Here is a 25,251-nt window from a genome sequence, read left to right as displayed (position 1 = left end):
TGCCATAAATTGGGCACTCATTTCATGGACTAGTCCTATTTTCTATCTAGGATAGTTGAATGTCGGGAAATGCAAGTCTTTATGTAGGTTGGGAAGAGAGAGAGAGAGAGAGGGAAAGCAGTGCCACAATAAACGGCAGCTCGAGCAAAACAATGATCAAACGACAAGCAAAGACGAGTGAATCTCCACTGAGTTAGTATGATCACAAGTGGAATGTTGTTGCAACATTAGACAGTATCAAACAATCCTAAAATCTGGCACCGTGAAACAGAACACAAATCTTTCACAAAACCTTGCCCCGACTCCGATTCATACAAACTTACACTCGATGAGGTCATCTAGAAGCTTGTTCCCTAGAAGTGCAGAAATATTTCATCTCCATGCCTCAATCCACTCCGTTCTTGAATCTATACGGCTTAAGCCACCAATCACCCTACTCTTCTCTACAGGCATCGTCACCTGGAATGCAGGTTGATGCAAGTCCATCATTAAAGGACTCTTCTCAAAGTCTGTATCACTAGATTGGCCAAAGCTGGCCTTCCTTCCATCCTCTTGGATTCTGCTCTTGATAGTACCAAACATTTTGGCCTCCGTCTCACAGTTAAAGATGTCGAGTTCCATCACCTCCTCATGACGACATAATTCTCCTTCACTGATGCTCGCCTTTTCATCTGAGTTAGATAAGCCATCCGTATCGGGTTCTTCAGCAGCAAAAACTCGCTCGCTTTCTTCATTATCCTGGGCAGTATCTCCTAGACAGGGCTGGGAAGGACTCTGGTGTCCACTCTCATCAAAAGGCTCAAGACTGGAAGCCCGAGCTGGTTCCACTGAAGAGTCCTCTCTTTCTCGCAGGGTTCTTATTATTAGCATCTTGAGGAAATTCATCACTTGGACAGCATACATCAAAGCAGTTAAGGGATCTGCCATCTGCAAAATGATAAAGACAGTCACCTAAAGCATATTCTGTAGATTTTTTTCCATGTTTGCTCATTCAATTCCCGACAACACAATCGATATAGTACATGTTGTAAATGATTTGTCAGTAGCTGTAAGATGCAACCAGCCAAGATAGAAGTTCTTGGCCTAATGCACAGTTTCTTATATCTACATGAAAACCTCTCCTTTTATCAACTTTGTTGTTAACAAGATCATGAGTTCACTGTATCAAATCAAACTGATGCATAATGCAGCATTTGCAGGCCATTTCAAACGAGAAACCTTCACTGAAGTATGCGATGTCTGATGGAAATGCACTTGAAGGATGAAAAGAGACCTACTTTATATGGCAGCACCAAAGCATGAATCAACTGTGCAAAGCAGGCAGGCCAGATACTGATCTTCACAACTTAAGAACAGAAGTAACATTCACTTGCGGTGTCTATAGTTATGGACCAGTAATTGTCCATGGAAGAAAATTAACCTGAGTCATATTTGGAGCAAAAACCATGGCGATATTGCGCGCATTCATTTTGTTTAAATGCTCCATCTGAGCAACATCAGCCATGAGGTTAACTGCCCAATCCAGTAATGCAGCTTCTGTTGGAGGTAGAACTGTCACAAGTTCGGCACATTCTTCCTCAGTCTGGCATTGCATTACTTGCTCTGGTGAAATAGGATCCAGCACACCAGTCGGAAGTTCTCGAAACCATGCCTACAATTTGACACAAAATAAGTCTACTTTATCTTCTATTGATAAGAGAAAATGGAATATAATCTTTTGTATTCGGACATCTTGCATTCAAAGAGGAAACAAATTAAAAACTCGCGCATGTGTAAACATTATTTTGGGATCTTAATTTGCATCTTTAAACTGTATGACGTCAAGACACAACTAAGCAAAATTTTTCACATCACATCTCATCGTGTTCAAGGTGAGAGTATTTTGTGCTGCAAAGCATGGTGTACACCATGAAGAAGTAGGTCTGACTGAGCAGCAGGAATAATGTAATCAAGGGAGTATCATTTCTCTATAATAATAAAGACCACAGACCAGATTCTTGGGCACTGTGGAGATCTCTTTTTGACAATGGTACCTGGAATACCCTTAGTAGAAGATAGGAGACCACATGATGCACCTAAAACAAATCCCAATGAGAAGGCATATGATGCAGCATTCAGTATAAAAAATGGCATTAGACTGTAGCATGCACATTTTTTCCCATAGCTTTATTCTGTGCACTTACCCACTCCCCTTCAAAATATTTTCACATTCCCCTTATCCAGTCTCCACATCGAAAAAAAAAAAACACAAACCACTTTAAGTACTACACAAAGATGGCCAGTTATGTGAAATATATTCCTGCACAAAGTCCTACCCATGAACTTAACCATTCGGCAGGTCATGAGCGGTATTGGTGCCATAAAATGGGAAATGCGACTACAGAGAGGAAAAGAAGTAAGAGCTTATACAGTAGTGATCAAAGCTTACACCTTGATAAGTCCAGCTAGGCAATGCACATCGATGCCCTCAGGTACCACTCCCCTATTTAATTGGTCTCTAACGGACTCCTCCTGACTGTTTTCTGCATTTATCCTGAAAATACCTTCTGCCTGCAATAGAAAACACGTTTAATGACTATACTAAATTTACAAACTAAACCGGCTTGAATTTGACTACTGCCAAAAAGGATGTGAATATATGTGATTCAATCAAAACCCTGGTATATATGAACGGCTATCTCCGCTTTCTAGTGCAAAACGAGAGTGGATCTAACTTGAAAATGATCCCGGGCTAAGAGATAAGATCATGACGAACCTGTAAACCTCCTTGAGAATACAGCTTTCGTTGCATAAGCAGCAGTATTGTTGGCACACTGTTCCCTCTAGAGTCATAAGATAACTGCATGGATTCCGTCGAGACTCCAAAAACATGTGCACTGGTTCAGGAATATTGGATCAGAATATATACAGGTTTCAAAAGGAATACATCTAGTTACAATTGGTGACCATTCTCACAGAAGACATAGATAACTAAAAACTATTCAGACAACATTAACTGACTTTGAAGCCTCGACAAAAGCAGAGCATATCATATAATCTGATGTGAACAAAGTAAGTAGGCACAGGCAGTTGCTTTGAAAAGTTAACAGGTTAGCGTGAATTGTCCAGTGAACGTTGCCCCTTCTGAGTTGTTGTCAATTGCAGTTTGCAGAAGAGACATAGTTTATATCTTTAATAATCATATCAGTCCAATAGAGACTTGACGACTCAAAAGACCCTCTGTGTCTTGTGAAGTGTGAACAGAGTCACAACTTCATTCTTTGTTAATTATATTTTAATCCACAAATAAATGAAGAGAGCTTGGCAAAGTTCAACAAAATCTCGGGGAAACCCATGAATATTGTTCTAAAAGACTACAAGCAAACATTTTGAATATGATCCTAAAAGATGTCAATTTTCTAGTAATACAGATGAAAGAAACCATCCTAATCCATGAACAAGCAAGGTGAGAAAACGCAGGAGAACTAAAGCGGGGTAAGTTGCGACTGCTAACTTTGCTTAGCCGAAATGATACAACTAGCCCTCAAAATGTCATTGCTGGGTTATTCCGTAGGTAAATTGCAAAGCCCTCCAATTGTGACTACCAAAAACTACCGGGAAGAGTTTGGAGTCGCGACCCAAAGTTTAAACTTTCAAAAAGTGCATCCATATGTTATGTATCACAAAATTTCCTAAAAGAACAGATAAAAACAAATGGCAGCAATCTTTGTCATTCTACGGTTCATACCTCTTATGGCAAGATGCTAAATGAGACTACTATCCTAAGCCGATAACTCGAAATTCACATAGGCAACACATCGGGAAGAAAAGTAACCATCATAGATTCATAACCCAGAGGCCACACCACAATCAGAGAATGGCCGCTAACAGCAGTTACACACAACACAGTCATCTCCAGCACAAAATCGGACAACAATGAAAATAGGAAATCGCAATTCCAGGAACAGCAACGCTCAATGCGACATCAAGAACGGCGAAAACGACGGATTCGAGGGGTGAAAATCCGAAATGTACCTGGCGCTAGGGGCTCGCGTGGGCACCTCGGGCTCCAACTCGACGGGCAAGCCGAGGAACCCGTTGAACCGGTCGAAGGTGACGTGGGCGACGTGGCGCACGTTGGTCGGCCACCCGATCTCCATCGCGCAAATCTCCCTCCGGTCGCTCTTGCACGCGACCAGGGACTTCCTGAAGATGGCGAACAGCAACGCCAGCAGCGAGAGCTGGTCCCCCTCCCGCCCGTCCCCCTCCTTGGAGACGCACTCCTCCTCCTCCTCCCCCTCCTCCCCCTCCTCCGCCGCCGCGGAGGAGTCGCCGCCGTAGTCCGCCGCGGCCGACGAGGGCGGCGAGGCCGGGGCGCCGAGGGCGAGGAGGGCGTCGCCGCCGGGGCCGGGGCGGGGGGCGCAGGACAGGGAGGAGGAGGTGGAGGAGGAAGGGGAGGCCGGGGAGGACGGGAAATGCGAGGGCGAGTGGAGAACCACCTCGGCCATCGCTGAGCTCGCTCCGGCGGTGGGTGGGGGGAAGCGGAAATGGCGGTTGCTTTCTTGATTTCCCCTTCTTGGGGGGTGGTGGAAAATCAAGAGAGCGGAAATTTGCGGGGTTTACGGGAAGTGGGTCTGTGGAGGGAAGGGAAGGGAAGGAGCAAGAAGAAGAGTGGGGAGCACTGAGCAGGGAGATTGCTTCTGGTTCTGCCCCCGGGCTGGAAGCGGATCTTGATTTTCTTGGTTTCAGAGGATTACAGAGGCCCAATATAGTAGGGGAAGATGAAGATGAAGATGAAGATGATGATGGTTATGGCTCTGGAGGAAGGGAGGGAGGGGAGGTTATTGGTGGAAATGGAAACTGTTTTTTTTATTTTTTATTTTGTTTATTTATTTACTTTCCGAATTCTGTTCTTCTTTCGAATTTTAATGTGCTTTATGTCTCACTCGTAACGTTTTGGCAATTTGCATCAATCCAATTATATATAGCGGAAATTTTTTTTTTAATTGCGTGCTCATAAGCTGTTATGAACTGTGATTTCTAATTTTTTTTATATAGTTTTTTTGCAATTCAAAACGACGAGAGGACGGAGTGATAAAATAATATATCGAAGAGCGAATGATATTTGAATTAGTTAATCGAAAAAAAGAAAAAAAAGGGGGCGGCCGAGATGGAGACGGGCCAAAATGAGTTTTATCGAGACTCTCTAATGCGAAACTCTTTCGGGTTACAAACTTATCCAGGGGCACTCAAAATTCACCGCACGGATTGCATCATTTCCACGACTTCACAGAATGGGGAAAAAGCTTTCCTGTCCTTTTCTGCTGTGAATGTATCCTCTGATCTTTTGCATGTGGCTTAAGCTCCAGCGATGTCTCTCTCTCTCTCTCTCTCTCTCTCTCTTTTAGTGACACAATGCACTGAGATTGAATTGGAGTTTAGCTGGATCGTGAGCCGTTCACCTGCTGTAATTGATTTTAAAAGCAGAGAGACAGAGGCAGAGAGATCTTCAGATACAAGGAATATCAAATTCTACCCTTTTTCAAAATGCCCTTCTTTTTTCTATTCCCGTGCTGCTGTGATCTTTTAGTACACACTGAATCGCAGGGAAGAAACACTGTTTTTTGGGGTTGAGGGAGATGACAGAGCCCCCGCACAGTTTCTGCTTCCGGTGACCAGATCCACTGGCGGCCACCTGCTCTCCCCCTCTTTGGAGTCGGAATCTCTTGAAGCATCTTCCTCTGTCTCTCTCTCTCTCTCTCTTTCTCTCTCTTTCTGTGTCCCATCATCATCATCGTGCATGCTGTCGCGCCAGGATTTGGAGTAATAGTACAGACAGATCTAGGATGTCCAATGGGGTTCGCGCTTCGTGGGCGTGCTTGGCCACCCCCCATCATCATTCTTGGCCCCGGAAGCGTGATCGCCAAGCCTTTTTGGTCCCTTGTGCTAAAATCCAAGATCGTAATTGGGTGTTGATTCGTGTTTTAGAGCAGAGAGACCGGAAGGCATGGTCCATCCACGGCTCTTTCTTTCTCCTTTTGTGGCCTTGTTAATTTGGGTCGCGATCGATCATTGCACGCCGGTCTAAAACACATGTACTGCTGAATAAAGCGTTCGGATCAAGGCGTACCCAAGAGCTCGTTTGGACGAGATCCTTTCAGGAAAAAAATGAAAGTGGGGCTCGTTCTCTTCTACATCGGTGCTAGATGGAGTCGTAGTTACGTTCAGTCTCAAATTGCAATTGGAAAATCGTGATCGCTCGAGATGCAAATGATGAAGTGAGATTAGCATGCCGTCGGTAAGAAAAGCGAAATACACAAGTCACCTCTAAGATTCAAATTCACATGGCTATCGACTCAGGCCGGGGCTAAGGTTAGAAGATTCATTTGTATTGTGACATACGGTCTTGCGCCAGACTGGAGATACTTTATGTCACGCAATGCTCTTATTGGTGTCTCGGCTGTATTTCAACAGTTAATATATAGGGATAACAACACAATAGTCCATAAACATTGGCTCAATATGCAATGTTGTTCATGGACTTTTAATTTGTGCAGTGCAATTCATGATTTTTGCCCAATGTGTAATATTATTTCTAGACTTTTAATTTATGCAATACAATTCATGAATTTTGATCCAATGTGCAATATTGTTCATTGACTTTTAACTTGATCAATGTGGTTCCTGAAATATCGGTAAATATTCAATGTAATCCTTCCGTTTGCGTCATTCTCACATAATTTAGGGACCAAATTAAACATTTACCAATATTTCAGAGATTACATCGAATAAATTAAAAATTCGAGGACGACACTGCACACTCGACCAAAGCTTAAGGACCACAATAAACAAATTAAAAATTTCAGATATGGCATTGTATATCGGACAAAAATTCATTCACCATTTGTGTCGTTTTTCCTAACGTATCTAGAGGAGGCAAGTATCGATTATCGAAATATATTGGGATGCCGATCGACATGTAATATCGGATAAGAGACTTGGTGAATAGAGGGATCGGGGTAAAATTCAAATAACAAACCATCAAATCTTCCGATTTTTCGATTAATATTTAATATAATACAATTCCCAATCCGGACCTTCGGACAATGAAAAATTACAGGGCCGCTAAATCCACGGGAGGGCGTTTTCGTAAAAACGAAGCTAGGCGAGGAACACCTCCAGCTCCGACCGGTTCTCCTGCTCGATCACGTCGAGGAACACCGGGTCGACCGTCACGTGGCTCTCCACGTGCACCCGGAAGCGGTGGTCCCACCACAGCAACCTCGCGACCCCCGCCAGGTCCACCTCCGCGTCCAGCACCATCTCCCGCCGCGCCACGTCGGCGAAGAACCTCCCCGCGTGGCGGCGGGCCAGCTCGAGCCCGTCGAGCCGCGCCGGGAGGCGGAGCAGCCGGCAGGACCGCGGGGGCTGGGAGCCGGCGGCGACGTCGGCGGTGCCGAGGGGGGAGCCGCCGTAGAGGATGGACACGGTGGCGGAGGGGTAGTGGACGGGGGCGACGTTGGGGTTGGTGACGTGGACGGTGAGGAGGAGCTCGGCGTCGAGGACAGGGGGGTTGAGCTTGAAGGAGGTGAGGCCGATGGAGACGAGGTGGAAGGTCGGGTCCTTGGGCCTCGCCAGGAACACCGCCGTGGCCGCGGCGGCGGATGCCGCGCCGATTAGGGCGGAGGTCCACGACCATTTGACCTTTTTGCCCATCGGATCTCCCGGTATTTTGCTTCGGGGGAAGAAGATAGTGAGCAGAGCGACGTGAGGGAGTGAACTAGTGAAGTGGGAGAGGAGGAGAAACTTGCGTTGACGAAAGTGCCCCTGGGTGGTTGCGCGCGGGGGTCCTCGTTCTTGGGGAGACCGGGAGGGTCATTTTGGGCAATTCACTTGCGGGGGAGAGCCGGACAGAGGAGCAAGTAATGCAAAAGTAAAGTGGCAAAAGTTTGCCCCCAAAAGTGGAAAATGGGAAAATGCCCGGAAGTCGCAAGTGATGTGATGGGATCGTGCTCGAATGCAACTCACTTTGATGCAAAATTATGACAGAGTTTTGGCCTTTCATGTCACATTTTCATTGCGATGGCCACTTAGACGGGCCTTCGCGGTGTTGTGATGGGACCATGACAAGTGGTGCGGTATTGCGAATGATCACGTACAACCCATAAGTTAATTGTAAATGTGATAGCATCCTAGTATTCTGGATATCGAAATGCGATGCAGATAACAATTTATCCCAGTTCTTAAATAAGTTGCAAAGATCAAACGGTTATAGTCGTTCATCTATTTGTTGGGAGTAGAGATGAAAATTAAATAAACCACAACATAAATGCCCTTCAAAGTTATTTCTTGGGAAAAAACCACCAAAAACCCCAAACTTTGCCATCTGTGACACATTTACCCCGAACTTTTTTTTGTGACACCAAAAACCCCGAACTTTGCTTTTTGTGACACATTTACCCCAATGTATTTAGTCCATGGGCATTTTCGTCTTTTTTGCTTTTTCTTTTTTTTTTTTCTTTTTTTTCCTTTCCGGCGAAGGCGACCCTCGCCGGCGTCGAGCGAGGGCGGCCCTCGCTAGATCCGGCGAGGGCGGCCCTCGCCGGCGTCGGGCGAGGTTCGCCCTCGCTGGCGAGCGAGGGCGGCCCTCGCCCGACCCGGCGAGGTCTACCCTCGCCGGCGTCGGCGAGGGTCGACCTCGCACGGGTCGGGCGAGGCCGCCCTCGCTCGCCCGGCGAGGGCGACCCTCGCCGGCGTCGGGCGAGGTCGGCCCTCGCACGGCGAGCGAGGGCCGCCCTCGCCGGATCGGGCGAGGGCGACCCTCGCCGGCGTCGAGTGAGGTCGCCCTCGCCGATCTCGGCGAGGGCGGCCCTCGCCGGCGTCGGCGAGGGCCACCCTCGCTCGCCCGGGTGAGGGCGACCTCGCGGGCGTCGAGCGAGGGTCGCCCTCGCCCGATCCGGCGAGGGCGGCCTCGCCGGATCTCAGCGAGGGCCACCCTCGCTCGACGCCAGCGAGGGTCGACCTCGCCAGATCGGGCGAGGGCCGCCCTCGCTTGCCCAGGCCAGGGCGGACCTCGCCCGACGCCGGCGAGGGTGAACCTCGCCGGATCTGGCGAGGGCCGCCCTCGCTCGACGCCGGCGAGGGCCCCCCTCGCCGGAAAGGAAAAAAAAAAAAAGCAAAAAAGACGAAAATGCCCATGGACTAAATACATTGGGGTAAATGTGTCACAAAAAGCAAAATTCGGGGTTTTTGGTGTCACAAAAAAAAGTTCGGGGTAAATGTGTCACAGATGGCAAAATTTGGGGTTTTTGGTGGTTTTTTCCCTTATTTCTTTATCAAAGAAGCAATGCACATTTTTTCTCGTGAAATTTGGTATTACCTACGATTTATCTTGAATTCTTATGTTGCGAAAGCAAGCGATCAAATAATAAAATATCTTCACAAAAAAAAGGAGCAAAAAAATAGACAACAAGAAGATAAATCGAATACCGAATTTACGTGATTGTTACGTCCACGGGAAGAGCAGAAAACAATTCTACTGTAGATCAAACGATATAACGGAAATTATAACTACACTTGAGTTCGTAAACACTCTTAGTGTTTCTCAAGCCCCAATTAAACTTAATAACTCACACAATGTTTCGCCTAATAATTCTTCACAAAATAATCTCTCAATCTCATAAATGAATTAACCAATATTAACACAAGATTCAATTGTCTATTAAATACTAGCACCCGGATGTAATTATTGGAAATTTGAAACCTCACAATTACGAGTAAGCATAGTTCTAAGGTAGAACCGAGAATCGAAGAATCGGACCGGTGGAAACCGATCCAGTTCCCGATTCTAGGGAGAGAGGGTCGGTTCCCGGTTCCTTTTTTTTAGGAATTGTTGGAAACCAGGAACTAGGAAGAGAACTCGACTGGCAGCTCTAAATCCCTAATTATCTTCCCTTGTTCCCAGACTCACTTTCCTTTTTTTTTTTTCCACTTCTCATCTCTGTCTTTCCTTCCGCGACGCTACGTCAATGCATCTCATCTCTGTCTTGCTTCTCCGACTCACTTTGTTTCCGCTTCTCTATCGTCGCTGAGCCCTTCGTTTGCTGTCGCCGCAACCGGCCTCTCTCTCTCTCTCTCTCTCTCTAGTTGTTGAAGTTTGTGCATGCGTTGTTTTGGATTGGTGATTGCGAGATCAGGGTTTAGTTATGGGCTTCTCTTGGTCTACTGCCGACGCGATTGTTGTTGGGTTTAGTAGTGTTGGTTGATTCCATAGCCTACTCTTGGTCGGAGTTTTCTAACATAGATTTTCATGGGTTATTCATATATGGATGTCCTTTTAGTTCAGCCTGGTCTGGTTTTGGATCTAAGTTGGGCAAAGTTTCATTATCCACTGCTTTCCTTCCATGCATGCCTCTGTTTCTTCTCCAAGGCCGTGAGCTCAGAAAGACATGGCGAGCGCAAACTATTGATGGAGAAACACTAGTTGAATGTCAACACATGATACTGTCCCTTATTCAGCTTCCCGCTGCAGCTAGAACAACAACGAGCTTCGAGTCTTCCTGTTGGAATCAAAAAGGATATAGAGAAACTTTGAAGATTTTGTTAAGGGGCTCACAAATACACAAACAAGAGAGAATAATATTCAAAATGCCTTTTTGCGTAGGCTTTACACAGGGAAGATACAAGCTTAGCTCTACAAGCTTTTTTTCTCAACTCTCTCTTATTTCTAAGGCTTTCTACACGTTAACACAAATGGAGAGGGACATGCCTATTTATACTACTCCTAAGGCGGTGATGCTTTCTTCTTTATTAAGCAAATTTGACTTGTCAACTTGAAGACTAAGTTTTGAATCATTTTGCGGCAGAAGATTGTAGTTCAACTTGCTCCTCAAGGAAAGTTACAAAAAAAACAAAAACAATTTTAATATTTCTAACACTTCCGCCTTCTCATGTTCCTTGTTCAAAATCTGAAATAAAAAGCCATAAATCTTCAGCTATACGTAACAATAGCAGCTCGGAGAATATCAGCAAGCCTCTATTGACGCCAACTTATTATTGCCTTCTTTTTTTTTTTTTTTGGTCGTAAACTTATTATTGCCTTCTAAAGATGAAAATTGGTCATAGCTTTCTGTTCACTAATGGAACTTATGGGTTCTAAATTGCAATTTTAACAAAGTTCTAATCCATCAGTTGCGAGATCATGGCTCTTAGTTTCTCAAGTCAGGTTATTCACAAGGATATCAGAAGAAAGGTGAATGCATCGGGCAGAAATTTTTTTATTAAGACCATTGGGTTTCCTAGGGGCAATTTCCATGGAGAACTACCCAGCTATGAACCATACTTTGCGTAAAATCTTATCCATTCAAGTAGTGTGATTCGTCGACAAAAAAAAGAAAAAGAAAAGTAGTTTGCTTCAATGATATTTTGTTGACACACTTTACAGGAAGCACTTGAGAAAGAAAGCAAATATGATATACATAAAACACGATGTGCCCATAATTGATTTCATAATTCAGTATGGTAACTCACCTTATTGTTAATCAAGTTGTGGAGAGCAACGACACTGTGAATGAGGGAAGAAAGATATATCACACATCATATCATTCGTTTTCACTGCAAAAGGTGATAACTTATATGAAAGTTTTAAATGCTCAAGTGCTCTTGGCTGTTCTGTTCTCGTGTTGTTTACTTGTTTGTTCCGGTGCTCAAGTGCAGGCTGTTCTGTTCTCGTGTTGTTTGCTTGTTTTTATTTTTTCATTGTTGCGAAACTTGAAGTCAATGTTTGGAAAATCACTTGAGGCAGAGACTCTTGCTTCGTCATGTGTTTCACAGTCTGTGCATGGTTCTTGTGAACCCAACTGTAGTTGCTGCACATTTGTTTTGTTAGGCAGCTCATAATTTTGTTGTCCAGAGCTGTTCTCATCAAATAGAAATCCCATGCTCATGTGTTGTGATGTTTGCTCTTCACTCATTGTTGTTTCAGATTGTCTAGTAAAGAATTCCACCCCTTGTAACCAAGTCGGATACAACTGTGAATACCCAGGAAAAACAGTTCCCAATTTAGCAAAAAATGGGAATCTCGTCTCATCAAATATCATGTGACGACTTACATACACCCTTCCTGTAGGCGGATAAAGACATCAATAACCTTTATGTCTCCGATTGTACCCAAGAAAAACACAGGGTAATGAGAGCGGATCGAACTTTGTTACACCATATGGTCTAAGGTGTGGATAGCACTCACACCCGAAGACTCGAAGAAACCCATAGTCGGGCTCTTTACCAAAGAGTTTACCAAATGGATGACTCATTCCCAACATTGGTGATGGCAGCATATTGATGAGAAATGTGGCAGTCAGAAATGCATCGACCCAATCAATCAACGGTACCCGTGCGTGGTAGAGCATAGAAAGACCCAACTCAACGATATCCCGATGTTTCCTTTCGGCATTTCCATTATGTTCTGGCGTATATGGGCAGGAGACCAACATTTTAATTCCTTTCTCATTCAAATGATTAACAAACTGGTTGATATTGAATTCCTCTCCACCGTCGCATTGGAAAGATTTAATTCGACTTTCAAATTGGTTCTCAACAAGATTTTGGAACATGACAAAGATGGAAAAGAACTCAAACTTTCTCTTCATTGTATACACCCATGAGAACCGTGAAAAACTGTCTATGAAGACTACATAGAATTTAAACTGTTGAAAAGATTCTACCGGGGCAAGCCCCCACACATCACAATAGATTTTTTCAAGTGGTTTACTAGCTAGGAATTCCGAGATATTGAAGGGCAGCTTGCTTCTTTTTCCAACTTGGTAGCTTCCACATATGCTCTTCGTCACCTTTGTAGATTTGATCTTGTTGTTGTTCTCTAGAAACTTTATTATTTGAAAGTTTGTGTGCCCAAGCCGAAGGTGCCATACTTCACTACTGACGGTTCGCTATCTTTGAGAGTACCATGCTGTTTGTGCTTGATTTACCTTGTAAAGACCCCCACATTTCTTTCCCAGATTGATTACCGAATCCGTTAGATGGTCCTTAATAGATACACCAAGTCAAAGATTAGTGAGCAAGGGTAATTGTCAGTCAACTTAGACATTGAAATCAAGTTTTTCTTAATCTCTGGGACAACCAAAACCTCATTTAAACGAAATGAATGCAGTTTAGTAGATAAAGATGTTAAGCCAATATGGGTAATGGGCAAACAAACTCCATTCCCTACCATTATTGTGTCTGAACCATAGGAGGGAGAGAAAGAATGGAGGTTACCAGTCGATGATGTGATATGGGCTGTTGCCTCAGAATCCGGGAGCCAATCTCCTCCTTGATCATCCTCCAAGTGAAGAGCAGCTGAGGCAGTTGGTATTAGCGCGCTTTGATAAGAATTATCAAAGCGGTACCAACAACGTAGAGTGTCATGTCCCGGCCTCTTGCATATCTGACATTGAAGCTTGGCATTATCCACATAAAACTGTCTGTCCGAAGCAAATTTACCACTCACAGGCGGATACTCCTTTGAATCAGCAACCTTAGTCGGAGTGTTTGTATAGGGTCGGAAGCCTTAATTCTGAGGAGGTGAATTTGGTCTATAATTTCCACAAGATTGATAACCACCGAATGAATCACCAAAAGTTCCTAAGGGTCCATAGTTTTGGAATTTGGGATAATTTCCGAACCTCCTTCCACGAAAACCATAGCCTCTTCCTCTATTGTCAAACCTCCCATTCCTTCCTACAAAACCTCCGTTAAAATTTCTTTGGCCAGCAAAAACAAATGTTGAATCAAATGAACTCGAATCATCCTCACTGCTTAGTTTAGATTGATCAATCTTTTCACCAGTAAATGCCAAATTAGGGTTTATTTGATTCAACAAATAATTTTGATGTCGCACTTCATATCTCTCGAGTTGAGCAATAACGTCTTCATAGCTCGGCTCGGGTTTAAGACAATACATAGTTGTCTTAAATGTCTCATAGTCACTTCCGAGACCCTCTAAAACACCGAAGACCTTTGTGATTTCATTAACCGGTTTCCCGATCGCGTTCAATTGGTCACAAATCAATTTGAACTCACGCAAATACTCAGTGAAGGGCCTATTATGCTTTTGACAGGATTGAAGCTTACCCCTTAATTCGAATTCTTTGGCCACAGATCTCTGAGTAAAACGATTACACAATGTATTCCATACCTCAGAAGCCGATTCAAGACCAATTATGAGTCCCAGCACATCCTCGGACACAGATCCACGACGAAACAAGTTGGTCAGTACGATACCATTGCTGATCTCCGGATTAAGGACATCTTTAGACTTTTCCCCTTCTGTGCGTGAGATTCTGAGTGGTGGAAGTTGAATTTGACCATTGATGAAACCCAACAGATCCTGGCTTCTAATGAAGCGAAGAAATTGTGTCTACCATAGAAGGAAATTTCCTTCGGAAAGTTTGATAGTCACAAAGTTTGAGAGGTTTACGTGTATAGGGTATGGGTATCTCGGATTTGGGTTTTCCATCATGATTGTGTAGATGGAGAAGAGATGAACTCAAGGAAAAGGAAGAAAACAAATATGGTAAAACCGGCTCTTAGTATCAAGCTCTGATACCATGAAGAAAATCAGAGGAATTAAGAAGATAATGATTCAAAGGTAAAGTTCCTAGGAGAAGAATGTTCTTCATTGAATGCCATAACACTTCGGCCCCGTTTGGTTCAGCATTTGGAATGCTCATTTGGGTTCTAAAGTCTCTTGGCCAAATGCAAATGGTGTTCGGCAACTTTTTTTACTCACTTTGGGGAGATGCAATTGCATTTCTAATGCTCTCCAAGGGACTTTTGGCCAATGCAAGATTGGAGGTGCCTTGGAAAGTTGCATTTTTTGAATGCAACTTGCACTGTTCATCGCGCACCATTCATCTTCCCCAGACAGTAGGTTCGGCCGCCGGCGACCACCGCCTGAGGGCTAGCCCGACCCTAGCGACCACTGCTTGGGGGTAGCGCGACCTTGGTTACGGCCGCCTGAGGTCGCGCGACCCCAGGTGGTGGTCGCCGAGGTCCAGCGACCCTAGGCGGCAGTCACCGGGGTTGCGCGACCCCAACGACCGTCGCCTGTGGTCGCCGGGGTCGCGCGACCCCAACAACCGTCGCCTGTGGTCACGTGACCCTAACGACCGTCGCTTGTGGTTGCGCGATCCCAGGCGATTGTTGCCGGACCTTAGGCGTCACCTGGGTTGCGCGACCTAGGTGACGCTTGAGGTCGTGCGACCTCAGGTCGCCTCGCCTGAGGTCAGGCGGTGGTGGCCGACGACCAGAACTGGCCGACGGTGGCAGTCGGTGATTGAGCTCCACCGAATTTTTTTTTTTAAATATTAGCAAAAGTCCTTTACAAAATATAGTTTTTACCAAACGGTATTTAGGCCAAAGTTGCTTTCAAATGTGATTTTAAAAAAATATTTACCAAACACTATTTACATTTCGGAAAAATCCTTTAGTCCAAAGGTATTTGCATTCCCCCAAAGTCGAACCAAACGGGCCCTTCGTCTCTTTATTCTACAGTACATACTGCTATTTATATTCCTTAACCTATTACCATGCTGTAGCTAGATTTACTCAGCTGGGACTAGGGTTAAGGCAGCCAAACGGTTGTGCATTCCTCCGTTTGGCTTGTGACACCTGTCTCTAAAGAAAATAATTCCTTTTGCCCTTTTTTCTCCACCTTACTCTGTAGAAATGAAATTGGTTTTGCATTTTGATGGTTCATCAATATTAATAACCTTATCACATTTGTTGTCGCCGCTGCCGCCGGCGGCCTCTCTCTCTCTCTCTCTAGCTGTTGAAGTTTGCGTATGTGTTGTTTTGGGTTGGTGATTGCGAGATTAGGGTTTAGTTCTAGGCTTCTCTCGGTCTGCTGCCGACGATTGTTGTTGGGTTTAGTGGTGTTGGTTGATTCCATAGTGTACCCTTGGTCGGAGTTTTCTAAGATCTATAACTTAGATTTTCATGGTTTTTCTTTTTACTAAAAACTTAGATTTTCATGGGTTATTCATATTTATGGATGTCCTTTTAGTTCAGCCTGGTCTGGTTTTGGATCTAAGTTGGGCGAAGTTTCATTATCCGCTGCTTTCCTTCCATGCATGCCTCTGTTTCTTCTCCTAGGCCGTGAGCTCAGAAAGACATGGCGAGCACAAACTGTTGACGGAGAAACCCTAGCTGCATGTCAATGCCTGATACTGTCCCTTATTCAGCTTCCCGCTGCAGCAAGAACAACAACGGGCTTCGAGTCTTCCGCCTTCTCATGTTCCTTGTTCAAAATCTGAAATAAAAAGCCATGAATCTTTAGCTATACGTTACAATAGTAGTTGGAAGAATATCAACAAGCCTCTGTTGACGCCGACTTATTATCGCCTTCAAAAGATGAAAATTTGTCATAGCTTTCTGTTCATTAATGGAACTTATGGGTTCTAAATTTCAATTTTAGCATAGTACTAATCCATCAGTTGCTAGTTCATGGCTCTTAGTTTCTCAGGTCAAGTTATTCACAAGGATATCTGAAGAAAGGTTCAATGCATGGGGCAGAAATTCTTTTATCAAGGCCATCGGGGTCGCTTGTAAACAGGTGCCATTTCCATGGAAAACTACCCAGCTATGAACCATACTTTGCCTAAAATCTTATCCATTCAAGTAGCGTGCTTCAATGATATTTTGTTGACACACTTTACAGGAAGCACTTGAGCAAGAAAGCAAATATGATATACATAAAACACGATGTGCCTATAATTGATTTCATAATTCAGTATGGTAACTCACCTTATTGTTAATCAACTTGTGGAGAGCAACGACACTGTGAATGAGGGAAGAAAGATATATCATCAGCATCATAAATTCGTTTTCACTGAAAAAGGTGATAACTTTCTGAAAGTTTCAAGTGCTCTTAATTGTTCTGTTCTCGTATTGTTTGCTTGTTTGTTCATGTGCTCAAGTGTAGGCTGTTCTGTTCTCGTGTTGTTTGCTTGTTTTTATTTTTTCGTTGGTGCTGTAATGACCCCGTGATACTGTTATGTGATGCGACTCTAATAAATGAGAAACAAAGTAGACGAAGGTACTTCACTTGCTTCATTACATCTAAGGTACTTTAGTTTAGTTAATAGTAATTTTAAATTTTAAATTATTATTAAGTGATTAACTATGATTGTTGTTTCTTTTGATTTCAGGTGATTCGAATTTGGAACAAATATTCATGGATGATTGAGGACCGAAGTTCTATAATTTAGGTTTTATGTTACGTGTATTGAACTTTTTATTATTTATTTTATTTTACGTATTAATCTTTTATGGATTGTTGCTATTAACAAATGAGAAGCTTTTATTTTTATTGTTGCGTTCATTTTCGTTTTGTTTAATTAAAAATGAAACAAAAAAAGGAATTTGTTAGACTCTAGAATCGATCCTAGAAACTATGACATGGTAGGTTTTAGAATTTAAGTTCCGACGAGTAAGTTCCAAGTAGAATTTGGAAAAAAATCTAGGACCGCTCACCCCAACCCACGATGCAGTCCTCTGCACATAGTGTAGTTTGGTCAATAGTCCAAGTTGGACTTTCCTCTTTTCTTTTCTTTTTTCCTTTTAATTTCTTTCTTTTCTTGGCGGCCAACTCTTGCACATTAGAAAATTAAATTTTCGTACATTTCCTTTTTCCTATTTTGCCTGAAATCCTTGTCCAACTTGAATTCTTTAATACCAGCAAAAAATCTTGATTTTCATGGTATATATTTAGGCGTCCACAAATAATAATAATTTATCTTAAGTCGGGTTTTGTTCACGAGCTCATATTCGAGATGTATTTTAATATCTTACTTGGGGGCACAACTTTTTTGAATTGACTAAGATTTGAAGTGTTCTCATATAAACCCTTAGCATTTAGATTTTATTTAATTACAATTTATGAGTTTGTAAGCAGTATAAAATTGTTCAGTTGAAGCTTAAAAATAGAGAACGGAATAATGTAGTTATGTTTTTTTTTTTGGGTAATGGAAATAAGGTAGTTATGTTAATCCATTCATAATTCATAATTTTTGTTTAATTGTAATACAAGAGTATTTCGTACCGATGAAATTCTAATAACATGAGGCAAATTATTCACTGTTACACACTACCTCTATATGTTAGGTACGTACACATTTTTGGTACGTTTTCATGTTTACTCGTGTCTACCGGTTTCGTTTGTGTTATCTTATCATGTTCTCTCGCTCCTCGATTGAGTATAGGAACTTGATCCCGGGAATGAGTTAGTCTATAGTTTAAGAATAAGTCTGGTGATATGATGTCCCGATCATTTCGACCATGATCATATAAGTCGCAGGAGAATGCAATTTGTCGCGAAATTTGAAGTCAATGTTTGGTGAGACCGTTCAAGCACCTATAATTAAAAGATGCGAGACGAGATCGATTCATCCTCTATTTAATTATACAGTGTCTTTTGACCAAAAAAAAAAAGGGTATACCGTGTCTAATTTCAATTGAAACCGATCACTACGTGATAATCACTCCAAAAACGAGCATTAGAAATCGATCAAAACGTGGCAATCACTCCAAAAAAAAAATAACATTAAAAAAGGCTAACATGGAAGAACCAGAGATCATCATTCGTGCACACGTCTTACGTTCTTCCTTTGAATTGGACCACGTACAAGCAATTTGTGTAGTAAAGTATATAAACATGTATAATCTCGCATAGATACGTATCTCTCTTGCCTCAGGGTTTATCACTGTATGCACGTCGGTGGTCAAACAGCTACACCATTCGAAGAGATCATACCCCACGTTGTGATGGTCGTGCAACGCATTAATCTATTCTCTCTATACATGAAGAAGAAGAAGGGCTTGCTCTTCAATTCGTGACCAAAATTCAAACCCTCGAGTGGAAACCATCGCGAACCCGACGATGTCGAGGGGAGGCAGATTGGCGTTGGCCCTGGGTCTCGTCCTCTCGACCCTGGCGGCCCCGTGCTTCGCCGCTCTCCAGGTGGGATACTACAAGAACAAGTGCGGCCTCGTAGATGTTGAGTCCGTGGTCTCGACCATCATGGCCTCTCGGTTCGCCAAGGACCCGTCCATCGTCGCCGCGCTGCTCCGCTTGCAGTTCCACGATTGCTTCGTCATGGTAAATCTCGCATAATTCATCCTATACTTTCCAGAGCATGTACTTCCAATGTACCCCAAAGTTGTCCTGATGACCCATTGATGCTAATGTTAACCAATTTTTTTTTCATCTTGAAGGGCTGTGATGCATCGATCCTGATAGATGGGACCTCAGCCGAGAAAACCGCAGGGCCGAATTTCAGCGTGAGGGGCTACGACATTATCGACGCAGTCAAGGCCGTGGTTGAGGCTATTTGTCCGGGAGTCGTTTCTTGCGCCGACATCATCGTCATGGCAACTCGGGATGCTGTCGCTTTGGTAACGGAAAATGACTTAAACTCGGCCACATTTGATTTGAATTTCATCGCGCGACGTTCGGATTTGCCCGAATGCTATCTTGAAAATTGTTTTTTTGCGTGCAAAACACATTCACTGCAGGCCAAAGGAGGGAAGTATAGTGTGCAATCAGGAAGGCTTGATGGCAAGGTATCGCTAGCCCAAAATGTGAATCTCCCAGGTTCTTCCATGACGGTTTCTCAGGCTGCTGCGGCCTTTGCTCAGAAGGGATTTACTATCTCGGACATGGTCGTTCTTCTAGGTACGTTGTTCTCTTTTTATTGACTATAATAGCCGACGTTCATATCAGCGATTTCCGATCAAAATTGATTAGATAGACTCAATTGGCACATATGCAAAAGGACTCTGAACCTTAATGTATGTATGGGTAATTTGGGTTCGTAGGTGGCCACACTGTCGGGGTTACGCACTGCTCTTTCATCCAAGACCGGCTCTACAACTTCAACGGACTGGGGAAGCCCGACCCGACCATGGATCCCAAGCTCGTGGCCGCCCTCCGACTGAGGTGCCCGAAGTTCTCGACCGTCAACAACCCCGTGAACCTGGACCAGAACGCTTCGAGCGCCCTCATCGTCGACAACTCCTTCTACAAGCAGATATTCCTCCGGAGAGGGATTCTGCAGATTGACCAGGAGCTGGCGGTGGACAAGCTGAGCAAGTCCCTGGCGATGACGCTGGCCAATGCGACCGACTTCTCCGCCCAGTTCGGCCGCGCCATGGTCAAGCTGGGGACGCTCCAGGGCCGCCTGCCGGGCGAAGTCAGGAAATCTTGCCGAGCCGTTAACAAACCCCGTTGAGTTGGTGTGTGCTCCGGCTGATTATTCGGTTTTGCACGCCGGCGCATGATTTTGACTTGGATCGACGTTCTATAGGAACAAGCGTCACGTCTCGATCCCATCAGTCGATGACTTTTTTATTTGTTGATGATGTGCAATAAAGTTTTTATGGTCTACGCATTGGCGTGTACTGGTTTGAGCATAACATTTGTAATGTTAGACATTCGTACTGTATTCCTACTCGAATCAATTATGGTTGTATAGAAACAAAACTGGTCGGCTGTAGAGGTATGCAAAACATATCTAGCCATTGAATCTGTGCCGTGTTCATCCTTCACTTTCGCATGCACTCTTTCTCCTCCTCCGCCTCAGCCTCTGACCGCCCGCTGGCGTCCTCGCCACCACCATCTCTAGCAACTAGATCATCGCCGGAGCTCTCTCTCTCTCTCTCTCTCCACTTCCTTTGTACGCTCAATCTCCATCGCCATTGACTAGATGTGGTATGGGAGGGTGATCAAGCCTGGATCCTGTTAGCCAACTCGTGTGACAACGTAGAACTCGTTGCCGCGCGAGTGATGCCGTGAGCGCTGTGCTCGAGATTCTTCACAAGCTCATGTGCACAGATGGTTGGGGAAATTTGATTACTAATGAAGATAGAGCAGTAGTAGTTCGTAATGCTTTGATGCGTGGTGATAATCATTATTCTTATGACAGTATTTGTTCCCACTATTGTTGCTGCCGTGTTTATAACAAATATACTTCTATGATATATACTAAAGCCACAAAGAAACGAGTTTGCTAATTATTTAATTTTTCTCTTGGAGTTTCACCTTGTAAATGTTGTAAAATTTGTGTGTGAAAAGAGAAGAAGAGAGAGTTATGGAGAAGAAGTTGTTGTTTTGAACAATCGTAGTTATTATGAACAATGTGTGATTTGGTCCATATTCACAATAACCAATCAGCACATCTTATCCTCACCAACACTACTTTTCATGATCAACCATCCATCCTTTTCACGTCAATAATAACTTCTTTTCATATCCAACAATCACTTCTTTTCATATCTAACAATTACTTATTTTCACGATAACAAACTGTTTCAACACAGATGAAGAGGAGCGACGTCGAGCTTGAATTCAGAGGAAGAGATAGAGAGTGTGCATTTTGGTTTTCGAAGTAAAACAAAACTATTTTAATAAAAGTCTTGTCGACAAGTGTTTTTTATTCTAATGTCCAGAATATATTCATTACACATTATACCAGAAAAGTAATGCATAAGAAAACCAAAGTTGAGAAGATCATTTCATTAGTTAACCTTAATCAGCAACTTAGAGCCATCGTTCATTAGATATAATTCTATACATATTAAGTTGGACTGAGGGGACACATAGCCATATTGTAAAAGGATCATGAGGCTCAGTGCTCGACATTTCATGTTTTCATTTGGTGGAGAGTTGGTAGGCAAGGTTTTTTCTTTTATTTTGGTTATTTTTAGCTTTTGGTTTATTTTTGGTATTAAAGTTGATGGGTGTTTGTAAAGGTTTTTTTTTGTTTCCAAAGTACCCTCGATCAATTTTAGAAATTAATAGGCCCAATTCCAAAAAAAACCCTCAACTTTATACTTTGTCCCAATTATAACCTGAACTTTTTTTTGTCTCAAGAAAAACCACAAACTTTTATCCAAGTTCCAAATCTACCCAACCGTTACAAATCCGTCCATTTAACGTCAGAAAAAAAAAAAAAACCAGAGAACCGGGAAGGAGCGGCGGCCAAGCCTTCGGCCGGTGGCCGCGCCACGGCCGCCGGGAAGGAGCGGGCGCCTCGCCCCACAGGCCTTCCGAGGCGCGACCCTCGCCGGCCCCGGGGCGAGTCGCCGGCGAGGGCATGCGGCCCGATCTGGGGGCGAGGTCGCGCCTCCCCCGGATCGGGGCTGCACGCCAATCGCCGGAGACTCGCCGGGCCGGCGAGGTCGCCGCCCTCGGAAGGCCCAGCCAAGGCCAGGCGACCCTCGCCGGTCCCGGGCGAGTCGGCGCGAGGTGTGCGGCCCCGTCTGGGCGAGGGCGACCCTCCCCCGAGATCGGGTGCCGCACGCCCGCCGGCACTGGTCGCCGGGCCGGCGACCCTCGCTCGAGATCGGGGGCTGCACGCCCTCGCCGACGACTCGCCGGGGCGGCGAGGGTCGCCGGCCCTCGGGAGGCCTGCCGAAGGCCGTCGACCCTCGCCGGCCCGGGCGAGTCGCCGGCGAGAGCGTGCAACCCCGATCTGGGGAGGGCGCAACCCTCGCCCGGATCGGGCCGCACGCCCTCGCCGGCGACTCGCCCGGGGCGGCGAGGGTCGCCGCCTCCGGAAGGCCTAGGCGAGGGCAGCTGCTCCTTCCCGGCGGCTGTGGCGGCGGCCACCGGCGAAGGCTTGGCCGCCGCTCGTTCCCGGTTCTCTGTTTTTTTTTTTTTTTTTTTTTTTTTTTGACGTTAAATGGACGGATTTGTAACGGTTGGGTAGATTTGGGACTTGGATAAAATTTTGTGGTTTTTCTTGAGACAAAAAAAAGTTCAGGATATAATTGGGACAAAGTATAAAGTTGAGGGTTTTTTTTGGAATTGGGCCGAAATTAATATATATTTCTTTTGGCTTTTTTTTAAGGGGTCAATTTCAAGACTAATATTAAAAGTTTGATTCTGCATTTCACCATTCAACAAAAATTATTCAAATGCAATATGCCCATGAATATTATCACGCCCCTGAACTGAACCCCTTTTAATTATGCTTGTTATTTGTTTTGTTTTCAGTTGGTTAGAATTTGGAGCAATCATTGACGGATGAATTAGAAATGAAGTTCTAAAATTCATGTTTTATGTTATGTACATTGAACTCTTTATTGCTTATTTTTTTTAACACTAGAGTCGATGCTTTTGGCAAGTGGAGATGTATACTGTTATTTTGGCTTTCTTTTTGCTTGTCTAAGGAATGAGTTGGATAATTCCTGATTGCTTTAGATTTCTATTTGGCCTCTACCGGTGTTTTATTTCTCACCGTTTTGTTGCTAAGTATCGCAATTCTAGATATTGTGTGTTCATCGACATGTACCTTGCAAGTGTAAGTTTATCCTTTAAAGGATTACAAAAACTGACAAAAAAAAAAAAATAGTTGGCCAGTTTTTTGGATCAACCGTAGGACTGGACCGGGGTTGGTTCCAAATTTCAAAATCAGAGAACCGATCTTGTTCAAGTAGGTTCTAGGATTGGACCGGCCCAACCATGGAACCACTCACCCTTACCGATTAGAACTCCATCATTAGAATTTGTGTATTCATCAATACTCTCGTTGGCAATGGCGATTTTTAATCGCAGTGGCAGATTTGGGACTAAAGTTTGGGGCAAAATTGATATTGGACGTAAAGTTAGGATTTTGTTTTTGGTAATTAGCCCTCCAATTTATATGTGTATATAGATATATATATACCCCCAATCTAGGACGTCATTTTCGTCTCCGGCGTAAATCATCCAACTGCTGGTGCCCCCACCTTCCCCTGTACTCGGGCGAGATCCGCCGGGTCGGATCTCCGATGGGAGGAAACGGGCCCGCCCGGCTCCGCCGAGGAAAATCTTTCTCCGCCGAGCGCCTCCTGGGTGCATTGTTGCCTCACGCTCCACCACCTCGTCCCGCCGGAGCCAGCACTTCCTCCGCCGCGGCCGGCGGCGATGAGCTCGACGAAGACGACGTCTTCTGGACCGGCGACTTCGCCGCCGGTAGCGCGCAGCCACCGTCGTCGGCACCTCCGCCCTCCTCCTTCCCTTCCGATCCGCGGCATCACCTCCGCAAGGCGTCGCCGGTCGGTCCGTCGGAAAGCTTCGGCGTCCTCGCGGCCCTGCCGGAGAACGAACCTCGCTCCGTCTTCAACCACAAAGCGTCAATCTCCTCCTCGTCTTCGTCCGCTTCCTCCTCGGCTTCGTCCTCGAGGATGATCTCAATCCCGACGGTTCCGAAGCCTCCACCGGAGCGCCTGTTGCCAGTTGCCTCGTTCAGCTCCGGCTCGAGGTATCACCGATCGGCGCCGGTGAACGTGCCGGCGTTCCCGCCGACGTTGATGTTGAGGAGATGTCGCGAACTCGGTGAGATCGATGATGATTACGACGACGACGACGACGGAGATGGAGCGATGTTGCCACCGCACGAGATTGTGGCGAGGAGTTTGGCCCGGTCGCCGATGATTGCGTGCTCTGTGCTTGAAGGCGCTGGGAGGACACTCAAGGGGAGGGATCTGAGGCAAGTTCGTAACGCCATTTTTCGGCAAACAGGTTTTCTCGATTGATGAATATGTACAAGTGTGCCCTTGAGGAAATTGTTGTCATCTATGAAATAATTTTGGCGGATTACTCGCCAATTCTGCGGATCTAGTAACTTGAATCGATTCATTCTTTAGTTTATCATCTATATCTATGTGGTTGGATGCTCAGTCGATGTGGCAGAGATATCATATTGATGATTCGGATTGAATTTCATAACCAGAACAAGAGCTACATTGGAGCATTTGAATACTTACATGTACCACATATGATTCAGTCAATTTTTGTCTCTACTTTTCCAATCCGAGTTATTCGGGGGTGCCCGTGAGAGCTTTTGCAACTGTCCATTTGGTACAAGTAATTTCAGCTGTTAGAGAGTTTGTGCTAACCATGTAAATTGCATAATAATGTGATAAGCTTAACAAAAGTTCGAAGACTAGGACTAGAAGTAGAGTGGCCTTCAGGGTGGAACTGTTTGTTCAAGTGACCTGTTTCAGTCACTTCATGTTGCTCTTCTAGTGTCGGTGAATTGGATTTTCGTGGAAGATGACTAGCTACATGGCAGAGGTCACAAAAACTTCTTAAACATTAGATGTGATTTTGGTAGCCAATTTACAACCTTGGCTTGCTATTTTGAAGAAGACAATTCTAGCAACATTCGCTGAAACAGCTGATTTACACATTATGACCGAAGTTATCTTTGTTGCGTGAAGACCTTGATG

At 44.6% G+C, this 25,251-nt stretch overlaps 4 protein-coding genes across 4 annotated transcripts; 2 read left to right on the top strand and 2 right to left on the bottom strand.

Moving 5' to 3' along the window:
• Positions 1-175: 175 nt before the first annotated feature.
• Positions 176-4,746, bottom strand: LOC115675851 (rho GTPase-activating protein 1-like). Its single transcript, XM_030598636.2, has 5 exons — positions 4,015-4,746; positions 2,756-2,876; positions 2,431-2,550; positions 1,421-1,651; positions 176-927 (listed from the first exon to the last, which is right to left on the bottom strand). The coding sequence occupies exons 1-5, from the start codon at positions 4,485-4,487 to the stop codon at positions 373-375; spliced, it is 1,500 nt and encodes a 499-aa protein (XP_030454496.2). The 5' UTR covers positions 4,488-4,746; the 3' UTR covers positions 176-372.
• Positions 4,747-7,014: 2,268 nt separating this feature from the next.
• LOC115668580 (uncharacterized) lies at positions 7,015-7,746 on the bottom strand. Its single transcript, XM_030590017.2, has one exon. It carries the CDS (start codon positions 7,693-7,695, stop codon positions 7,141-7,143), a length of 555 nt encoding a protein of 184 aa, XP_030445877.2. The 5' UTR covers positions 7,696-7,746; the 3' UTR covers positions 7,015-7,140.
• An 11,149-nt stretch (positions 7,747-18,895) lies between these two features.
• Positions 18,896-20,406, top strand: LOC115666281 (peroxidase 60-like). The gene is made up of 4 exons (XM_030588034.2): positions 18,896-19,135; positions 19,252-19,431; positions 19,552-19,711; positions 19,855-20,406. Exons 1-4 carry the CDS (start codon positions 18,917-18,919, stop codon positions 20,265-20,267), a joined length of 972 nt encoding a protein of 323 aa, XP_030443894.1. The 5' UTR covers positions 18,896-18,916; the 3' UTR covers positions 20,268-20,406.
• A 3,318-nt stretch (positions 20,407-23,724) lies between these two features.
• Positions 23,725-24,822, top strand: LOC115677000 (protein S40-7-like). The gene has a single exon (XM_030600053.2). It carries the CDS (start codon positions 23,809-23,811, stop codon positions 24,553-24,555), a length of 747 nt encoding a protein of 248 aa, XP_030455913.2. The 5' UTR covers positions 23,725-23,808; the 3' UTR covers positions 24,556-24,822.
• The last annotated feature ends 429 nt before the right edge of the window (positions 24,823-25,251 follow it).

This window comes from Syzygium oleosum, unplaced genomic scaffold, assembly GCF_021117445.2.
Source record: "Syzygium oleosum isolate NSW1041296 unplaced genomic scaffold, Sole_v2.1 Sole_v2.07, whole genome shotgun sequence".
Lineage (NCBI taxonomy): Eukaryota > Viridiplantae > Streptophyta > Magnoliopsida > Myrtales > Myrtaceae > Syzygium > Syzygium oleosum.
Note: the sequence above shows the minus strand (reverse complement) of the source record. Positions and strands in the feature narration are given on the sequence as shown.

Excerpts from the sequence above, each read along its gene's own strand:
- LOC115666281 (XM_030588034.2), top strand. The coding sequence starts at position 18,917 with ATGTCGAGGGGAGGCAGATTGGCGTTGGCCCTGGGTCTCGTCCTCTCG. Across the intron at positions 19,136-19,251 it reads TCCACGATTGCTTCGTCATG|GGCTGTGATGCATCGATCCT; the intron begins GTAAATCTCGCA and ends TTCATCTTGAAG. Across the intron at positions 19,432-19,551 it reads CTCGGGATGCTGTCGCTTTG|GCCAAAGGAGGGAAGTATAG; the intron begins GTAACGGAAAAT and ends CATTCACTGCAG.
- LOC115675851 (XM_030598636.2), bottom strand. The coding sequence starts at position 4,487 with ATGGCCGAGGTGGTTCTCCACTCGCCCTCGCATTTCCCGTCCTCCCCG. Across the intron at positions 1,652-2,430 it reads GCCTAGCTGGACTTATCAAG|GCATGGTTTCGAGAACTTCC; the intron begins GTGTAAGCTTTG and ends GTCAAATTGTAG. Across the intron at positions 928-1,420 it reads TTGCTCCAAATATGACTCAG|ATGGCAGATCCCTTAACTGC; the intron begins GTTAATTTTCTT and ends ATCATTTTGCAG.
- LOC115668580 (XM_030590017.2), bottom strand. The coding sequence starts at position 7,695 with ATGGGCAAAAAGGTCAAATGGTCGTGGACCTCCGCCCTAATCGGCGCG.
- LOC115677000 (XM_030600053.2), top strand. The coding sequence starts at position 23,809 with ATGGGAGGAAACGGGCCCGCCCGGCTCCGCCGAGGAAAATCTTTCTCC.